The following is an 18,761-nucleotide window of genomic DNA, read 5'->3' as shown; positions in this document are numbered from 1 at the left end:
GTTATTGGTCTTTGTCTTACTTTATTTGAATTGAGCAGGCACAGAGTTGAGCTGATTCACAGTGTTTCAGCAGAAAAATCATGTAAGCAAAGTAGCTAAAATATGAAAACATACAAAGTAGGAGAACAGCACTTTGGGTGGTACCCAAATTATGCACTGCTCCAAAAAAAAAGCATTATGTCAGTAAGATGACAGTATTTGTATTACAGCATTTTACCAAAATAACTCAAAAATACAGAGATTTGGGGGTTTTTTTCAGAACAGAATTATTACCAAAGTGTGTGATAGAAATAAACTACTAAAAACTAACTAAATAAATCCAAAGCCTGAATTCAAAAGTTTCACTAAACTGCACATCAGCTGATCAGTTGATAAAACTGAAGGACTAAACCTTCACATGCAGATTTTGACTGCCAAACAATATAAAAGACACCAATAAGTAAAGGACCACATAAAATCTCCAGCAGTACAAGACAGGAAGTGACCATTATCCGTGCTTCTCCATGTTATTGAAAAAGTGCATGCTGGATAGCAACATGGTAACATATCAATAACCATCATCTAGACTGAAGATATATTGCTTTACAGTCATTGTATTATTTTAAATGTGCTTATCTATTTCTCCTTATTTTCACCCGTTACTGATACTCCTCCCAAACTCCAATAACTATCTTGAAGTGCAAGAGCTCTGAAACAGTTTCACAAAGATCTCCCAGTTGATGCAAAGATGGTGGTTTGAGTTATGAAAACATCTACAAAAAACATTACATTACTAACTGCAGTTCTCTCAATACAGCTCAATACTTCACTTTTAAGCAACACCACTGACTGTAGCACTATTAGTTGTGGCCAGACCATACTAATAAATATATAGGAGGATGAATGTATGTTCTGAAACTAAGAGCAAATTCATAGCAAAAGGTGAAGTAAAACTGCTGCAAATTCTAATGCTGGAGATCAATAAATGAGGCAGAAAATGGTAAGTGGTCAGAAAACTATGAATTGCAAATACAGTCTAGAAGCATCTGAAGGACATCCTCTAGTTTGTCTTCTCTTTCCTTTCTTTTTCTCCCCTAGTCTTATTGATGCTGGTGAGGCAAACTTATCATCTTCATTGTTCTTACCATTTCTCAACAAATATAATGTTATTTGCTAAAACAGTAATTCTTCCCTCAATTAAAATGCATCTTAGAAAAGCAGCAGCAGCAGCAGCAGAAGTAGGTCTAATAAAACTAATGCTTACTTTACACTTCATGCTTTTAATGCAAGAACATTTAAAGTGGTCTCAATTTTGGCCTTGAAGAGAACAATGCACTATTATGTTTTTCAACCAAAGCTTCCAGATCCCCAGTGTCTGGGATCTGTTTACAGAAAAAGACACACACAAAAACAAATAAAGTCACAGGAAGCTATAGCAACATTCTTCTTGGATCATTAAAGCAATGTTATCTCGCAGAAAGATCCCCATATTAGAAGCCAAGTGGTGACTTCTCATTGTGGCTTTGCCATTTTTCTACTTTGTAGCCACTCATCTACTTTGATAGGGTTTTCCCCAACTGCTTGGAAAGACAGCGTGCTGTCTAAGTTTTGATAATCTCCTGGTTTAGAAAACTTCCAGGTTTGTTGTGAGAATTAGTTTGTGTTCACTCAGTGCTTGGGGCAGGGGATGGGTAGAGATGATGAATATAATTATTTCAGGTTATCTCCAATCACTGACATAGAGAAAACTAGTGAATATTCTTGGACTTCTTCCTAATCCCTTTCCTTTTGCATTCTTCAGTAATATGCAAGTGACAAGAGACTATTACTGCCCCTAGCACAGAAAAGGATAAAAGCTATTAAAGAGAGTCCAAAGGAGGACTATGAATATCATGAAGGGCCTTGAGGGGAAGCCGTATGAGGAGCAACTGAGGTCACTTGGTCTGTTCAGCCTGGAGAAGAGGAGACTGAGGGGAGACCTCATTGCAGTCTACAACTTCCTCGTGAGAGGGAGAGGAGGGGCAGGCACTGATCTCTTCTCTATAGTAACCAGAGATGGGACCCAGGACAATGGTACGAAGCTGAGTCAGGGGAAGTTTAGTTTAGATATTAGGAAAAAGTTTTTCACCCAGAGAGTGGTTGGGCACTGGAACAGGTTCCCCAGGGCAATGGTCACAGCACCAAGCCTGGTAGAATTCACAAAGGATTTGGACAATGCTCTCAGGCATATGGTGTGACTCTTGGGGATGTTTCTGTGCAGGTCCAGGAGTTGGACTTGATCATCTTGTGGGTGCCTTCCAATTCAGGCTATTCTGTGATTCTATGAAAAAAAAATGTATTTCATTCCCATAAAACTTTTATGCAACTACCACCAGTAGAAAAGCCTAAAAGACAACTATCAGTTCCATTTTTGTGAAAGGTCTTAACTATAGAATTAGAAGGATTTGGGGTTTGCTACAAAGAAAAGAAGATAACAAGTAATACTTCCTGTCTACATCACGCGCATTGTGGGCTAGGTGAAATACTGGGCAAGAGAAGTAAAAGTCTTGTGGGGAAAAAAAAACCAAACACCAAAACAAAAAACCCTAAGCATACAAGTAGAGACCTTCATAAAGCTGACTTCCAAGATAGCAAAATTTATATTACATAAATCATGCTATATCCCCATCTTCCATGTTAAATAATACATTTTAAACATGCACTTTCAACTCACAAATGTGCCTGCAAAAGGGAGGAGTACTCATGTATAGAAAGAGCAGCCTTAAGGAGGAAGAATTAGACCATTTATTTAAACAGGAGGGTTAGTTTACGTGAACTTCAAGTGACCATGAAACTATGGCGTAAGTGTACCAAGCACAGCCAAGTTGATCTAAGATGAGCTGCTGATGAAAGGGGGGGTTTATCCTCTCATCAGCTCCCAGCAATAGGCTGACGTGTCAACAGGCTTCCCATCAGCACTGGTGAACCTTTGACTACACAAAATCAACTTCCTGAACTTATTCAGGAAGTTAACTAACAGAAAACTTACTCTACTCAACAGGAACCTACCATATCTCAGCTTCCTAAAACAGCTTGCTTTGGAGTCAGATCCTTTCCAGCATTGACAGGGGATGAAGCAAGCAGGTTTAAGTTTATGTCCTCATTGCTCCTAACAGCCTCTTGTAATCACCAGCACATGAGTAGGACCCAAGGTCGTCTTTGTGTTTCTTCATCCATCACAGCAGCCTACAGCTCAGTAAGCTAGCAGACATTCACCTTTGCACGAATCGCAAGTTAGGAAGCCAATGGGCTTGAGCCTTTTTTCTGCTACCGCTGCTGAGCTGTAGTGACTTCCAGCAGAGAAGCATAGGTTAGGTACCTCAGCTGGCACTAGTAGAATTGCCAAAGCTCATCTCTGATGTCTAAAACCTATCAAAATTATATTAGTATAAGCCAATATAAAAGTATTTTAAGAGACTTTAAAACCAGTTTGTCAACTGAGTTTTAAGTTCCAAAGTGAAGTCCAGAGCAGGACATTTCTATATTTAAACAAAACTTAAGCCTTACCAATTTATGTTGTAGCAAGAAAATTTAAAAATTCCAATATTGCTCAATATAACTGTGTAACTGTTCTCATGTTCTCTTTTCAATTTTGATATATATAGCAGATTTCAACTTCCTTACAATTCCTCCCTTCAGCTCCATAAACAGCAAAACTGTGAAACAAGAAAAACAAAAGCCTCCTTTTTACAAGCACTTAGGAAAAAAGTCTTTCTCGGCCCAGCAGAACAGCTAGTTGCTTTGATTCAAATACAAGTTGTTATAATAAGATGTTGTAAAGCGCTAAGAGAGTAGTTCAACATATTTTTAAAAAGGTACAGACAGCTGAATGAACAAAAACAAACAAAAAATTAGCCTTGCAGTCAAATCAGAGGGTAACACCTGCAACATCATCTTGTAAACAAGCACCAAGGCTTGTCATGAAAAGCAAGAGGTCACATCAGCAAACTAACCAACCACAGTGATGTTTGCTATAGTCACAACATATCCACGGATAGAGCCATCCAAGGAAATTCATGTTAAGAGACAGAGAAAAGGCATGTGTAGCCAAATTACACTTTAATAAACTGTTAGAAAAAAAGCAGGAACAAGGTGGATAAGTTATTAAACTACAACTAAGCATTAAAAAAAAAAAAAGAAAAAACACATAGGGTAGAACAGTAAACTTTCAGTGACCATAAAAAATAGTAAAAGACACTGTCAGCTGGCATAAACAAGAGATTGTCAAATAGCAGTTGGCTGATCCATGAATATTAAGCTATAAAAAGTAAAGAAATAAATTAAAACGTTATCTGTAATTACCTTCATCAAGTTTATAACATTCACCAGGTACCACTTATGTTGTTGTTAAAGAGGAAAAAGTTATAGTTAAGCAGAAACAAAACATTTGTGACATTAAAAAGTAACACACAAATGGTCATCTTATATCTTACACTTCAGCGAAATCTTATACTTCACTGAAGAGATTTCCTAGAAATTTAATGATTTGCTGGGAGATATTTACATATCACGCCTTTCATCTACCCCAAAAGAAACTTCTCATAGTTTATAAATAGCTTTCACTATAAGGATGAACATTTTCTTCTGCTGTAATTGCATTCTTTTGAGCAAAAAAATGTTATCTTCTCTTACCATTACAATCTTCTCCCTTTTCTGTTTCTGATTTTTACCCCTTCAATACTACTGTCATGGATGGATATGTCTCCATCATTTTTCATTAACTTAAGATATGTGATATCACCACACACACTTCATTCATCCTTGTCAACTGACAAACTTTGTGTCTTCTTGTTCCCCTGTGAACATTCATTTACACATTTTAGCCACAACTTTCAAAAATTCTTTTTAAGCAGCAAGTTGAGGAGACAAAGACCTTAAATATAAATAATTGCACTGAGTTGGGCAGCAAGCCATGCCCTCCAACAATGGTCCCTTATTCACTGGATGTATCTTTCATTCAGGATTTTGTAGAGCTTGTGGTTAATTCTCTAGGAGAACTTGGTCTGTAGAAAAAAGGTCTGCAGAAACAAGGTCTGCCTACTGCCACAAACAGTTTAGACTATTTGGTTCCTCTGCTGGTCCATATGGCTATGTCCTTATACAAGTAATTAAAACAGCCCAGGGCCTGGTCTCTAGCCACAAAGTACAGAGGCATGACACAGCTTGTGTCTGCAAAGCTAAACTCTCCTCCTTTCTCCAGGTCAGAAGAGGAAAGTACAGCACTGCCCTTTGGGAACAGTCCCCCTTTGCTTACTCCCAACACACATTCAGACAGTTAGGCATCAGCCTAAACTAGAGCAAGGAGCACTCTCAAAATTAAGCAGAATGGACAGGTCTAAAGCTCGAGCCCACGCTCTCTCTGTGCTTAGCTCAAGAAGTATAAGCATTGCTTATCACTCCGAAAAAAGTCCAAAAAAGATTTGAAACAACCGTGCAAACTACAAGCAAATTCCTACCTACAAAAAAGTCTGTTAAAGTTCCTACAACACGCCAAATGATCCAGTTCTTTCTACCACCACAAGAGCTAAGCCAAAAGTTGTATGAGGAATGCACTGTTCTATAGACATTGGAAACTGCAGGTCATCTGCACTCACTGATGTCTTCAAAGAACTTCTCAAAAGGCACCTCTTATCCCAAGACCTTCTTGCGTTCAGAATCATGAGCTGAAGGCTACAGAACTACATTTAAGACTCAAGATGCATGAAAAAGCAGCTTTCCAAGCGTAATTGTCTCAGGAGTCTTTACTGGTGAAAACTGAAGACACGGGAACAATGAGACACATCCACACAAAAGCAATTTGCTCTCAAGGATGAGGCACAGGAGCCTAACACAATGAAACCTGAGCATACTAGCTAAGGCAGTGTCTGTTTTGAGAACAGATGAGTTCAGTTTCCTGTTACATCAAACAGTAACTTTCATCAGTCTTACGTGTGCTTAAAAAAAAGCAAGCAAAAAATTTCTACTGACATCACACTTAGGGTTGGGCAGACAGTGGCAGATTAGGAAATACGATGACTCACCACAAATACAGAACACACAATGAGCATTTTCAAACTACCATGCAAAATTTCATCTTACCTAAAAAAAACAGACAATACCGCTGAAGTGAGCTATACCAGAAGAAGAGCAACAGCACCATAGTGCCTTCACTCAACAAAAGCAGCCAGGTAAAATAAAAACACTGTAAAAAGAACAGGCTAAGACACCAGCCCACTGCTGGAAGAAACGAAATCAAAACAATTCAGCAATCAAGAAGGAAACATCAGCTAAAATAAGCTGATGGGTGGACAAGGAGGAAATTATATTAAGTTGAAATTACAGATACAACTGAAAGAGAGAAAGCCACACAAAGAAAGGATAACTGACTGAGCTGTGTTCCAAAAAAGAATTCACTCTAGAAAAGTTGTCAAGGTATCTGTACATGCATGAAAGACATAAAAAATGTAGACACAAAAAACCCAGTGTAAGTGAAAGAGTGAGTTGTCATAAACTTAACTGCTATGTGTTAGGGAAAAAAAAGAGCATTAGTGAAATACTGAGACAATTTTTTTTTCTTTAGACTAAGTCAAAGACCATTAGAAGAGAGGGTAATAGCTTTATCCAGTTTGGAAGCAAATAAAATAAGGTACTATGGAAGAACTATAATGGGGATATAAAAACTAGGCAGTGAGGAAAACTACAAAATAATAAAAAGGATGCACATTTAACTCTCATAACTCAGGCTAAGCATTTTATTCTCTGAAGCAGCAGAACACCCTAATGTTGCAGAAATCCTACTAAAATATATATGACAAAGAAAGGGGTATCTTTACTTCCAAAATTTCCCCACAGGGTGAAGCAAAGCAAGCAGTACTATTAAGGTGAGCATAGCAATGCTTGTCAGCAGCTGCAAAAACCTGCTATTCTGGGCACATATGGGTCAGAAGGATTAGAGATGTGAGGTTCCTGTACAAACTTATTAGAATTTCAGATGCAAAAGTTTACTTTTCTTTGGGAAGTATTTGTGGCTTGACATTAGGGGATTTCTTTCTGATGCAAGTGGAAGGGTAAGAGGAAGAAAGAATGTTGAAATCATTAACAGTTGAATAAACTTTGTTAGGAGAAGTACAGCTCTGCTGCACGAGAGTTGGTTAATAATGCAGAAACAAGGAATCAGATCAATAAGTGCTAATGAAAGCATTAAATCTTCACAGTTTCCAGAAGGAAGGTGGATTAACTGGTCTCAGACCCTGACAATCTCTTCTTTGGGTCCCAGCATCAAAGAAGGTCAGATTACTACTGCTGCTTCTACATTTAGGTTTTTTTATTATTATTTTAATTAGATACCAATAACATTAGTATGGCTTCTCTGAAGATAGTAAATAACATCCAAAAGCCTTTTCTTTTAGTATTCTCGAGTCAGAACTTTTCAGAAAGCCTTCAAGTGATACAGTGGTTCCATCTCTAGTCCTTCTGAGCTTTAAGACTTGGCATCTCTTATTGACGTCATATTTTATCACTAAAAATCTCACCCAAACTAAAACTTGCTATCAATGTATTTTTCAAAGGAATATGAAATTTATAAAACCAATATTTCTTGTTCTTAATGCCACCTGTGACAAGCTGCTTAGGAACTTGGAGTTAAGAAAGCTTCCTGTGGTAATAAATCACTGAGAAAAAGATATATAAAAAGAATTTTGAAATAAAGGAGTTCTTTGTAAGTATGTAAATGATACACTTTTTTAAACTAGTTCATACACTTGCCAAGTTTTTTTTTAAGAACATAATTAGCATACTTCTATGTTGAAATAAAGCATTCTCAGAGTGCGCTAATAGTAAAGATGAATTCATTAATTTACCATAAAAAATTTAGAACTTATTAGCAAGATTGTCCTTCTCTCCTGCAAAAAAATCACATCATAAGCATTCTGAAATGTTCATTTGTTAACGAAGTCATGACTATGGATTTGTTATGTGCCTTTTGAACTGTCTCACTCGAGTGTGCAACACATCATTACATCGTCTGGCATAGCAGAAGCCAAAGTCTTCAATAAACATCAGCCAGGCTGGTTCCTCCCACACTAATTATGACAGCTTGACAAAGAGTGGTGAAGAAACTACAGAAATACACCACTTTCTCAAAAGCTTTTAAAAAGGGGACAAGGGGGGCAAGGGAAGCCCACCTCCCAGGATGAAAACCCTGTGTCCTCACCTTGAAACAAATTAGAAAAAAAAAACAACATCATTTAATAGAAGAGGTCAAAGCTGGGACTTGATTCAACACAGTTGCCAGGTTCAACTGCATCAACTTGTCACATCCCACAAGATAAGAGAGGCTGAGCTGCGAGAGCTTTCAGACAGGAAAGGCAGTAGCACTCTCGGAGCTGTCAATCAGTAGGTGGCACTCTTCAAACTCCAACCGTGGGAAGCCAAGTACCAGCACAAGTAAGGACACTACAAAGCAGGTTGGATCTTTAGCAGAAATACCAACAAGAAATATTGAACTGTTTTAGCCATTATCAACACCCATGGGGAATGCAATGGCTTCATTTCAATAATACATACAGCAACCCTTGCATAGAACCTCTGAAGTTACGAAGAATTATAATTTTTGGGTGCTATAAATATTTTGAATGAACACTATTGTACACTATTACTGTAACAAAACCAGTACCTTAAGAAATTATCCATTACATCTGCAGAATATTTCGAGTGCAGCCTTGTAGCTAATAAAGTAGATGTAAGTCAAACTCATGACTCAAATTATTTTTTTTTAACAAAACAAAGCATCATTATTTACATTTTATCGCATAAAACAAAGCTGGGCAGTAAATTTGTTACAACAAATGAAATAGATAACCAAATCTTTTGGAATAATATATAAATTGTTATTTCTGTGGTATTTACTAGTGAAGATGCAGTCGACACACTCAAAGATTCAATAGTTTTTAGGACAGGAGTTCAAATAAATATAGGGTATAACAAAAATAAAAATATTGCTCCATAAAAAAAGTGTCAGACTTTCCATTCCTGCAAATAGTGTTCTTCATTTAACAATTATACTTTCTTTAAGAAAATTTAAATACAGATTGAAATCAATGCACTTTACTGCTTATTTGATAAAACAGTAAAAGGAAGAGCAGATTTAGTAAAAATGTTTCAGTACAGGTACTTGTAATTGAAACAGCCAGCAGAGGGAGTATAAAAACAATTAAAAAAAACTCAAACAGCCCTTTTCTTTCTATATATTTTTACTTATGATTTTAGCTTCCTTTTAAAATATGATAACAGTGCCAGCAGTGCAAAAATTAGAATATTGTAAAAAAAAAATTGAATTTTAAAGTATTAATGACTTGAAACTAAAATACTTTTTAAAGTAGCATTAAAAATTGAGCTGATACTTGACTCAAATTGAAATATGATTTTAAATACAGACAAGGTTAACATCAACCAACAAGCTGCATAAGCCATTTCCAAGTAATAAATCCATTCATTCACAGACTCTCATTCTTAATTTTCTGAATCTAAAACCGACTTCATGATTTGATAATGCTCAAAGAATGTTAGGCATGCTCTAGCTGTATTAGAATACAGCATAAAATCTTAAAACTAAATAAAAGTGACTGTTGTACTGATCTGTATAACAGATGATATAAAAGCAAGTCAGCCAAGTATATGTCCTGGATCATCAGTGGAAATAAACATTTACACGACTGTTTCAAAATCAAGTCACTAAGTCATATATATGTCAAATAAAAACTCATCTTTATGTTTCAGGTTTTCACCATATCCAGCTGGAATGTATGGCTTAAACATGAGCAAAGGGAATAAGGACACAAATGGGGTGAATGGAGCTGCCAGCCTTGTGTTAGAATCATAAATGAGCTGGCATCCTCCTCACACAAGTGGCAGAAAGAAACCATCTCCCAACTCACCTACACTATCCCAGTATGCATAATCACACTTTTCGCAGTCCATTTTACAGGAGGAGCAAGGTTACTGAGTTAACAGTGAAGGTGTTTCCTCCTTTCTCAAGGCTTATGAGTGCTAGGTAACCCCAAGCCATCAGGCAAACACAGGCAGCAGAGCTGAGGAGTCAAAGTGACAGAGAATTAGTTATTTCAAATGTAAACTGCATGTCTTATAGACAACCATTTGCAAAAATACCTGACTTGGACAAACAAGCCCTTCTTCACTGTTACCTGCTTGTGCTTACATGGTTTTCATTCCCTTTCCATGCCATTCCTTGCTGTCTGCCCTATATATTTTTCTGTTATCCCTCTAAACAGAACGGCAGTGCTGGAGACCAGGATACCTGGTATTCCTACATGTTAAAGCAAAATGTGATACTATGAAACACCAGTCCTGATGGCAAGCACTGAAAGACACCACTTAACTATATACCACTTAAGTGACAATTTTGCTTTCAATGAACCCAGAGCCAGAATCCACGGGTTGAAAACTTTTTACATCATGATGAAATTTTTTTTATATCATCTAAATTTTAAGCATGATCTAATTGTACAGCCAAACCCTGTCCACCTTTACATAAGGGATTCATTGCTAAAGATTAGCATTTGGCTTAAAACACCCTGACTGCAAAAAATTAATACACATACCAGAAAAAAAATGAGAATCAAGCCAAGATTAACTTTCCCAGTAGTGTAGGTAACAGGAATAATTTTAACTTTATTTAAACTTTAATTGCTATTTTCTTCCAGAACTACAGATCTTACTACATTCATTCTTTCCTAAAGTACTTGTTAATCAGAAAGTCTTAGCATCTGGCATGTGAAGGTACAGGATAAAGTTGCTGCATCTCAAACAAACAAACAGAAAAAAGCCAGAAAAAAAGGTAACTGTATAAAATAACATTATGTTGATAATTTTCTGACGAGCAGAAAGCCATCTTATTGTAAAATATTCATACCTGTCAGTAGACTCATGGCACACTTGCACACAGATGACATATGCTATATGTGCACCTTTAGAGACCTTGAACGTAGAAGGAAGATGTGATGCTCCCCTAAATGTAAGACATTTCCCAGAAACCTGAAATATGGGATATCTGGTAACTTGCAGTATCCTAAATATGATAGAACTCCACTGGACTATTGATCCAGGATATTCAATACTAAAAGTTTCTTAAAACACCATGTTATGCACCAAGATTTTAAACAGTTAAGAAAAACAATTCATACCACAAAAAGTTCATATAAGCTTCCGCAGTCCAGTGCTTCGTTGGGAATATTGAAAACTAAATGAGTCAGATATGGCGCAAACTGTGTATTGCAGAATCTAAAATTTTAATATCAAGAATCTTCTAACAAAATCCTGACTGGAGAGCTCACAAGTCAAAAGAGCTCAGAGGTGAAAGAAGAACACCTCTCCAGCAATTTCACTGTTTTCCACTCGTGGAAAGGATTCTGTTATGTCACTTTTAAATCTCCTTTCCAAAAGGGCTCATCTCAATTCTGTTCCCTACAGAACTCCTCAGTTTCTCTGTGAAAATATTTAGACTTCTTTTTGTCTTTAAAGTCAAATGTATATATGTATATAAGTATGATTTAGAACCTAAAATATGGTTTAGGAAACAAAACCTATGAGATGCAGAATATTATCCTCATTATTTTACATTATCTCATCCTCTTCAAAACAATGACAGTCTTCCAGCTGCACTGTAACCAGCACTGTGCACAGTACTCCAAACAGTTGACAAGTGTTCTTTGCCGTAGCTTCACTGGATCTGAATAGTATCTTGTTTAACTTCCCTCCACTCCTTTTTTCAGCCTGGTTTCCTAAGGAAATCAGTTATGCAATCACTCGGGGAGGGAGGGAGGTGTCCACATATGTATATACGCAATGCATGGGGATGTGTGTCCATCTGATCTCACTAATATCTTTTGAGCCCATTGGCCGATTTCAATCACATTCAAGAGAGGAGTAGAGATATAAGACATTTAAGTTCTTGAAAGTTGCATGAGAGCAGGCTGCAGAACATGGAAAAGTGTTTCCACAGAGAGAGAGGCTGCATGTCTTAGACGTCAGTAAATTCACAGGGGAAAGAATAGTTCTGCTCCTTTCCTGTCTGCCGGAAAATCTTCAGTCAGAGGTCACAATCAGTGAAAGATGACCAAGTTCATTGTGTTCAAGTGTTCATAAAATAGCTTAAGTTGAATTCGCCACTACTTTTAAAGCTGTTTTGAACAGAGACGACATTTTCCACATCATCTTTTTCCTAATCTAGCATAGGAGTGAATTGCCCTACATGACACACATTCCCTGGCTTCGTCCCTTGCTCCCAAGACCACTTATTTTAAAACATGCATGGCATCATTCTACCCCCTCAAACACAGAGAAAATTAAAACTACAAGAGCTTAGGATTCCCATCAGGCCTCAAGACTAAACAAGTATGTGGCTCTGTAACATGATCAACTATTGGATAAAGTTTCAAAAAGACAGTGCAGCAAATATATAAACATTTTTATTCACCTCTACCGTGGAACACTAGTACTACCACAACTGCAAGCTCTTGTGCTAAAGACAGCTGTAAGACAATAAGACAAATAATGAGATTTCAGCAAACATCTCTGTAGTTCTTCACACACACACCCAAAATGAAAACACCTGTGAACTATATACGATTCACTAGTATCCAAAAAGCCACCCTTATCAAAGTATACTAAAAGATTAAAATACAAGTCTAGGGACACATTAAGACATATATCTACAAATTAAGGAACTGTCACAAAAAGAAAGAAATAGCCACAGTTGACTGAAGTCACCTAAGCATCAAAATACTGGGCAAGAAAAAAAGTTTTTTATAAAATAAAAAAAATTATTTCTGCCCAGACAACACGCTCCGCGTGGAAATTCATTCGTCCCATTACCACACCGAAGCCCAGCACATTTCCCTTCCTGGCTGTGGGGCACGGGCAACCTGACCCCGGGAGGTTTCGGCCCGAAGCTGCGAGCACTCCAGGGCCGCCCCAGCCCCGGGGGCGCCCACCCTGCGGGACGCGGTGTGTCAGGGAAGCGCCTCGGAGCGGGGTTGGCGGCACCGGGAGGCTCGGGGCGAGACACCCGAGGGGGAGCCGGGCCGCATCCCCGAGAACGGGGAGTTTCTGTCGTGCGAAGCCCTCCTTTCCGCTCCCACAGCCCGTCTCGGGGCTTGGGCCGCTCCCGCCGGACTCCCCCGGCCAGCACGGGGAGGGCACTCGCCAAGCTCCGCACCAAGAGGAGGCCGAGCGGCAGCTCCGGCCCCACTCTCGTCTCCCGGCACGGCAAGAGCGCGGTCCCGCGCCCTTCCCCCGCGTTCGGGCTCGGTGGGAGCCGGCGAGGGTTTGGGAACGGCTGGCTGCGGGGCGCCCTGTACGGAGCTCCTCAGTGCCCCCTTTATTCCGCCCTCCCCACCAGCCGGTCACTACCCCCGTTCCAGCGCCAACCCCCCAGTAGCAAGGAGCACATGTTTCCTCTCCGGCTCCTGGCCCGCCTTACAACGAGCCACGGCCAGTGGAAGGCGGCACCCGGTACCAAAGCCGGATCAGAAATACGGAATGTGACCGCGCGTGGCAGATCTGACGGGGGATGCAGAAAGAAGCGATCCATTTCAACCCTTTTCGGTCTTCCGTCGCTGCATTTCTGTCAACTGCCAATACCATAATGCTTCCTTATTGTTACTTCAAGTAAGTAGGGGGGACAGTCTCCAATCCCCTACGTGTCATTCCTGAGCAAATTAAGCATGTACCAAGTAAAGGGTTGACATACATATACATTGAGTTGTCTGATCCCGGAATGATGCCGAAATCCTCGAGGCGTTAACAGCCAGCTCCCACAAAGAGCATTCAGTTACACTGAGCATCCCCTTTGTCCGTGCATCCTCAATACACACCCGGCCGCTCCTCCATGCGTCCACGCACGCCCCACGTATACGGCCCCTTTGTGTCCTCGCCTCCCCCCCACACACAAAGAAATGCCCTTTCCACGAGGCATGCACCCAGCCTCCGACACAGCCCTTCTCCCTCCCCCGAGACACGCGCGACCCGCCGCCGGGCACAGCGCTCCGGTACCTACTTGTATTCAAGAAACAGTCCGTAAACCTCCTAAAGCAGCTTGCAGAATTAGATCCATCTTCCATGTCTGGCCCTAGGAGCAGGGGAGACGAGAAGGAGAAGAAGGCGCCTCTCTGCCGCTGCTGCCGCCTAGGAGTCCTGCTCCCGCCGGGGCCGTCGCCTCCTCGGATCCCGTCGCCGCGGGCTGCTGCTGCTGCAGCAGCGAGGGAATTGCAGGACCACGGGCGAGAGGCTGCTGGGGAGAGGAGGGGCCGGGAGTGGTGCTGCCGAGGGCCGCCGGCTGCGGAACGGAGCAGCAAGCCCTGGATGGAGGAAGAACAGAAGAGTCTCCTCCTGCCGCTGCCGCCTGGATGGGCGATCAAGTGAGCTGCTGCTGCTGCTGCTCCGCCAACATCTCTTCCTCCTCCTCCTCCTCCTCCTCCTGCCGCTTTCGCTGCCTCTCCTCCTCCCTCCCTCCCTTGGAGACTTGTGAGGTTAAAGGAAAACGAGGAGGGGAAACGAGGAGGCGGCGGCAAGAAGTAAAAAGAAGATGGAGAAGCGGAGGAAAAGGAGGGGATTGGAGCGAGGAAAGGAGCCGCTGCCGCTCTGGAGACGATGCTGGCGGAGACGGCAGAAGAGGCTGTCCCTGCAGCGCGGCTCCTGCTGCTGCTGGTGGTTGTCAGGAGGACAGAGAGGGAGCTGTAGGCAGCCGAGCCGCCTCCAGGAGCGGGGGGAGGAGGAAGAGACCCGCCGCTGCCTCCACCTCCACCGCTCTGGCCATGAGAGTGGAGCAGGCGGCTGCCGGAGCCGGGCTTTTCCCCGAGTGCTGCAGCCAGGGGGGCCGAGGGGCGGGATAAGATCCGCTTCTCCGGGTTGGACATGCTTCCGCTCTTCCCTCCCTTTCCCGGTAGTTTAAGGCAGGACGCCTAGGAGAGATACCGGACTAAAGCGAAAGAGGAAGCCGAAAAAGGACGGAGCCAAACCAGGGGTTACCGTGGATCGGTCCTTCGTTCCCTCCGGCAACCCCCGGGCACTATTTCCTTCGCACTCCGGCTCCCCGCCCTCATAAAATCCTCACATTTCCGTTCCCCCTTTAGGCCGGAGGGACAGGGCGCTACTGACCGCTAAACGGTTCCAATCCCCTTTTAAAGTCCGCTTTTCCCCATGCTCCCACCTCACATTCAGAGCAAGAAAACGGCAACAATCTGTATTTTCTTCGAGCGAGGCAAATATTGCCCCGTATGTGCGCGCTCGCCTGCAAAGAGGCAGATACAATCACTGCAGTGCCGCTTCCAGCACCAGCCCCGGCCGCCAGAAAACGCCCACTGGCGGAGCCAGCGCTTCCCAGGCTGCCTCCCTCCCTCCCATCCTCTCTTTGCCAGGCGCGCACACGGGAACTACGGCACAGCGGTTACCTAAAGGGAACGCGAGGAGAGACACGAGGAAAAGATCCTCCCTATGCGGTCTCATTATTTTAAACGTATATTTCCAGCCGCTGAGATCAAAAGGTAGACGCCCTGCGGTGTCTGGAATGGAGACGCCACAGAACTGCCCCTCCGTTTCTATGGGACATCCAACACCGTTCCTATGCGAAGAGGCACAGTCCCTCCCCATCACACGTGTTTGTTTCAGCCCCCTCCCCGCCCTCCCCACAACTTGGCACACTAGCAGTCACCCACCCCTCAGCCCCAGCCCTCCGGCCCCCCGAGGGGCCGTCGCAGACCCTTCCCTCAGGTGCAGCGTGGCCCTGGGGCTGCCACCGGCCTTGCTCCGCCGGCAAAGGAGCCGCTGCTCGTCAGCGAGCCTGTCGCAGGGGCCAGCCGCCACCCAGCACCCGCGCTGATGTACTCTGGTATTTGGGGTCCCGATCCGCAGCCCCCGTCGGGGGAGCACCCCGCCGCCGCCGCCTCGCCCCGCCAGCCCGGGCGCAGTCCGCCCGTCCCGCCTGCACGGCGCCTCGGCGGGCAGCGCTACCGTGTCCCTCAGCGGGGCAGCCGCCGGGGGAACGGCCGGTCAAGGGAAGCCCGAAGATGGGCTCAAATCGGAGAGGGCCCGAGGATCGCGCTGAAAGCCCTGGCCCTGCGTATTTCGTTTTCGCCCTAAACTCCCTCTGTCCTGGGCGCCAGCGGCCGTCGAGAGGCGGGCAGAGAGGTCCGAGCCCACCAGAGTTCACCTCCGGCAGTGGGGAAAGGGGGCCGGCGTCGCCAATCGGCAGCGGGACTCCCCTCAGCCCGGCCGGGGCAATCCCTTCGGGTCGGGCGGAACGGCAGGCGCCCTAAAGCTGACGCCCCGCGCCGCTGATGAGCGCGACGGAGCTCCCGGGCTGCGGGCAGCCCTCCGCCGGCTGCCCTCCCGGGACAGCCTCGCCCCGCAGCCCTGTCAGCGCCGGGAACGGGCGAGCATCGTTCATCACTCGGGCCGCCCGTGCAGGCGGAGCTCGCGTGGACGGGGGTCGCCGTGCCCGGCCGTCGCCTCCCCTCGCCCAGCGGGCAGCTGCCGGGCAGAGGGGCTTCCCCCGCCCTCGGAAGGGGCGCTGAGGCTCAGTGCCCGCTGCCCGAGCACCAGGCTGGCAGCTCCCTCGGGCACCACGGCGCCGACCGCCAGCGCGGGGGGCACCTGCAGGGCTGGACTGAGAGGGACCGCACACGCCGCAGGGCCACCCCGCCGCGGGAGGACGGCGCGGCCGCGGCTTCCTCGCCGCAGGTGCCTGGACGGAGCGGAGGGAACGGCGCTCCTCGGGCAGACGGCGCGTCCCCCCGGAGCTCCCACCTGCCAGCGGGCGGAGAAGCTGCCGCAGCGGTGGTGCCCACCCAGCCCGGGCCGCCACTGTGCCGCTGACAGCAGATTTTGTTGCGATGCGGCGGGGCCCCGGCGCAGCCAGGGCGGGCGCTGCCCCGCGGAGCGCGGCTGGAGCGGACACCGCTGGAACCGTTGCAGGCACTGGCGGAAAAGATGTTTCTGCGGTCGCTGCCAGCAGGGCACCCGAAACGCGGGAGATTCTGTTTTCCTCCTCTACCTTCCCGGAGATCAGACCTTTGTGTCGTCCGCCGCCACTCCAGGTGCTGCGGTACCGGGTCCAGGTGTCTGCGGGAGTCCTCATCAAACTACTGCAGTCTTCCTATTTTCGCTTCAAAATTAGGGTCGCTCTTTCGAATTTCGACTCCTGCTTTGAAAACAGTATAAACCTACGCTTTTGGCTTTTATTTCAAATCGTTCAAGTATTTTATATTATCATTTCAGGATCTCTTTTAATGCTAAAATACACACCAGCTCCTGTTAGAGTCTTTATGTATCAATCTGTAAGGCTGCAAGAGATGTTCCTCTGAAAATAACAACGCTTTCAAATTAAAGTGCATTTCCAGCAGCTGAATGTTCTGTAACAGTAAGAAACAATCCACAGAGTCTGCAAAAGGATTTAAATGCAAAAACATATTAAAAACCCTAATTAAACGAACAAAAAACCTGCAAAACAATACAAAAAAACTCAGATAGGGTAGGTTTTACCAAAGCGTTTCCATCTACATGGTTCTTAAAACCTCCTGTTGCTTAAAAATCCTGAACTGAAATGCAGAAAACTGAATCTGCTTTTGTGATTCACTTCCTCTTAGTATATTTGTATGACTTTATCAAAACAGAATAATAACTTATATCTCACATGTCTATTTGTGTGAGATGCTTTTATTTCCTTAAGTCCAGCCATTAAATATAGAGGTTTTTCCGTGGTAAATGCTGCACAATGACTAGAGATCCAGCAAACATTTAAATTCTCCAAGAGAAATCTTGGCTAATGGAAACAAAATTTTAGTGAATTGTGTTTTGTTATTGCAGTCTATTTTTTTAACAATTAACAACTTCTTATTAGAAAATCTCTAATACTAAAATGTTTAAAATTAAACAGATAATCCAACTGAAATGACCGACAAAAAACAAGAGCTAGTCACCTGAAAAAATTAAAGTAACTGCTTTAGACATATTAGTCCCAATTGTTCTGTCAATACCAAGAGTAAATTTCTGAAACTTTACATCATCAACTTATAACTGTAGAAATCTTGTTTAACTGTGCTAATCTTTGCTAAATTCTTCAGTTGCTGTTCACCCAAACTGCAGTTGTTCAAATATTAATGCCTGAAACTGGATATCTATCTATTTATACAAGGCATGTCAATTGTGCATTTATAAATATGTACGCGTATAATCATCAAACCAAGCAAAACACATTTTGATTTGTAAGAAATGATCAGATATTCTAGAAAAGCAGCTTTCAGGTTAAGGGTCATTTACGAACTATTCATTAGATTAGTTTTCATTAACCATTGGCAATTCATACTTGATTGGTCACCTGCTTCTTGACTGGGCAAGCAAAAACAATCACAAAAAAGAAATTAGATGACAGTGAAAATTAATTTTCAAGCTCTGTAAATATATATTTGTAAAATATACTGATTTGCAGACAAGTTAAATATGCTTCATGGCCATCTCAATACCTGGGGATAAATTAGTGATGAATCACATTTGCTCTTCAGTGTCAATCTGGGTTTTCATTGCTCAGCCAGCATCACAATTTCCATTGCCATAGAGAGATGAAGTCACTGATCCCACTGTGGTACTAACCATACACCCACATCATTTACCAGAAAAGTCTCAGCCACTGCAATAGGAATTTTTGATATGAAACAGTGAGATTTGCTACATCATCCCCCCTAAAAAGGATT

The 18,761-nt window shown here is 43.3% G+C and overlaps 1 protein-coding gene across 3 annotated transcripts in view; it reads right to left on the bottom strand.

Moving 5' to 3' along the window:
* PDE10A (phosphodiesterase 10A) overlaps positions 1 to 18,761 on the bottom strand; it is a 353,600-nt gene that overhangs the window by 159,937 nt on the left and 174,902 nt on the right. Inside the window, exon 1 of one of the 3 annotated variants that reach the window (XM_032682871.1) lies at positions 14,072 to 15,308. The exons of 1 other annotated variant lie outside the window; for it this stretch is intronic. In XM_032682871.1, the coding sequence (XP_032538762.1) occupies positions 14,072 to 14,930 (859 nt within the window). In that variant the 5' untranslated portion in view covers positions 14,931 to 15,308. Of the gene's footprint in view, positions 1 to 9,932; positions 10,034 to 14,071; positions 15,309 to 18,761 lie in introns of those variants that run through there. One more of the 3 variants, XM_032682874.1, reaches the window with a different exon arrangement.

This window comes from Chiroxiphia lanceolata, chromosome 3 (assembly GCF_009829145.1).
Source record: "Chiroxiphia lanceolata isolate bChiLan1 chromosome 3, bChiLan1.pri, whole genome shotgun sequence".
NCBI classification, from domain to species: Eukaryota; Metazoa; Chordata; class Aves; order Passeriformes; family Pipridae; genus Chiroxiphia; species Chiroxiphia lanceolata.
The sequence above is the reverse complement of the archived record's forward strand: the minus strand, read 5'-3'. Positions and strand labels throughout refer to the sequence as shown.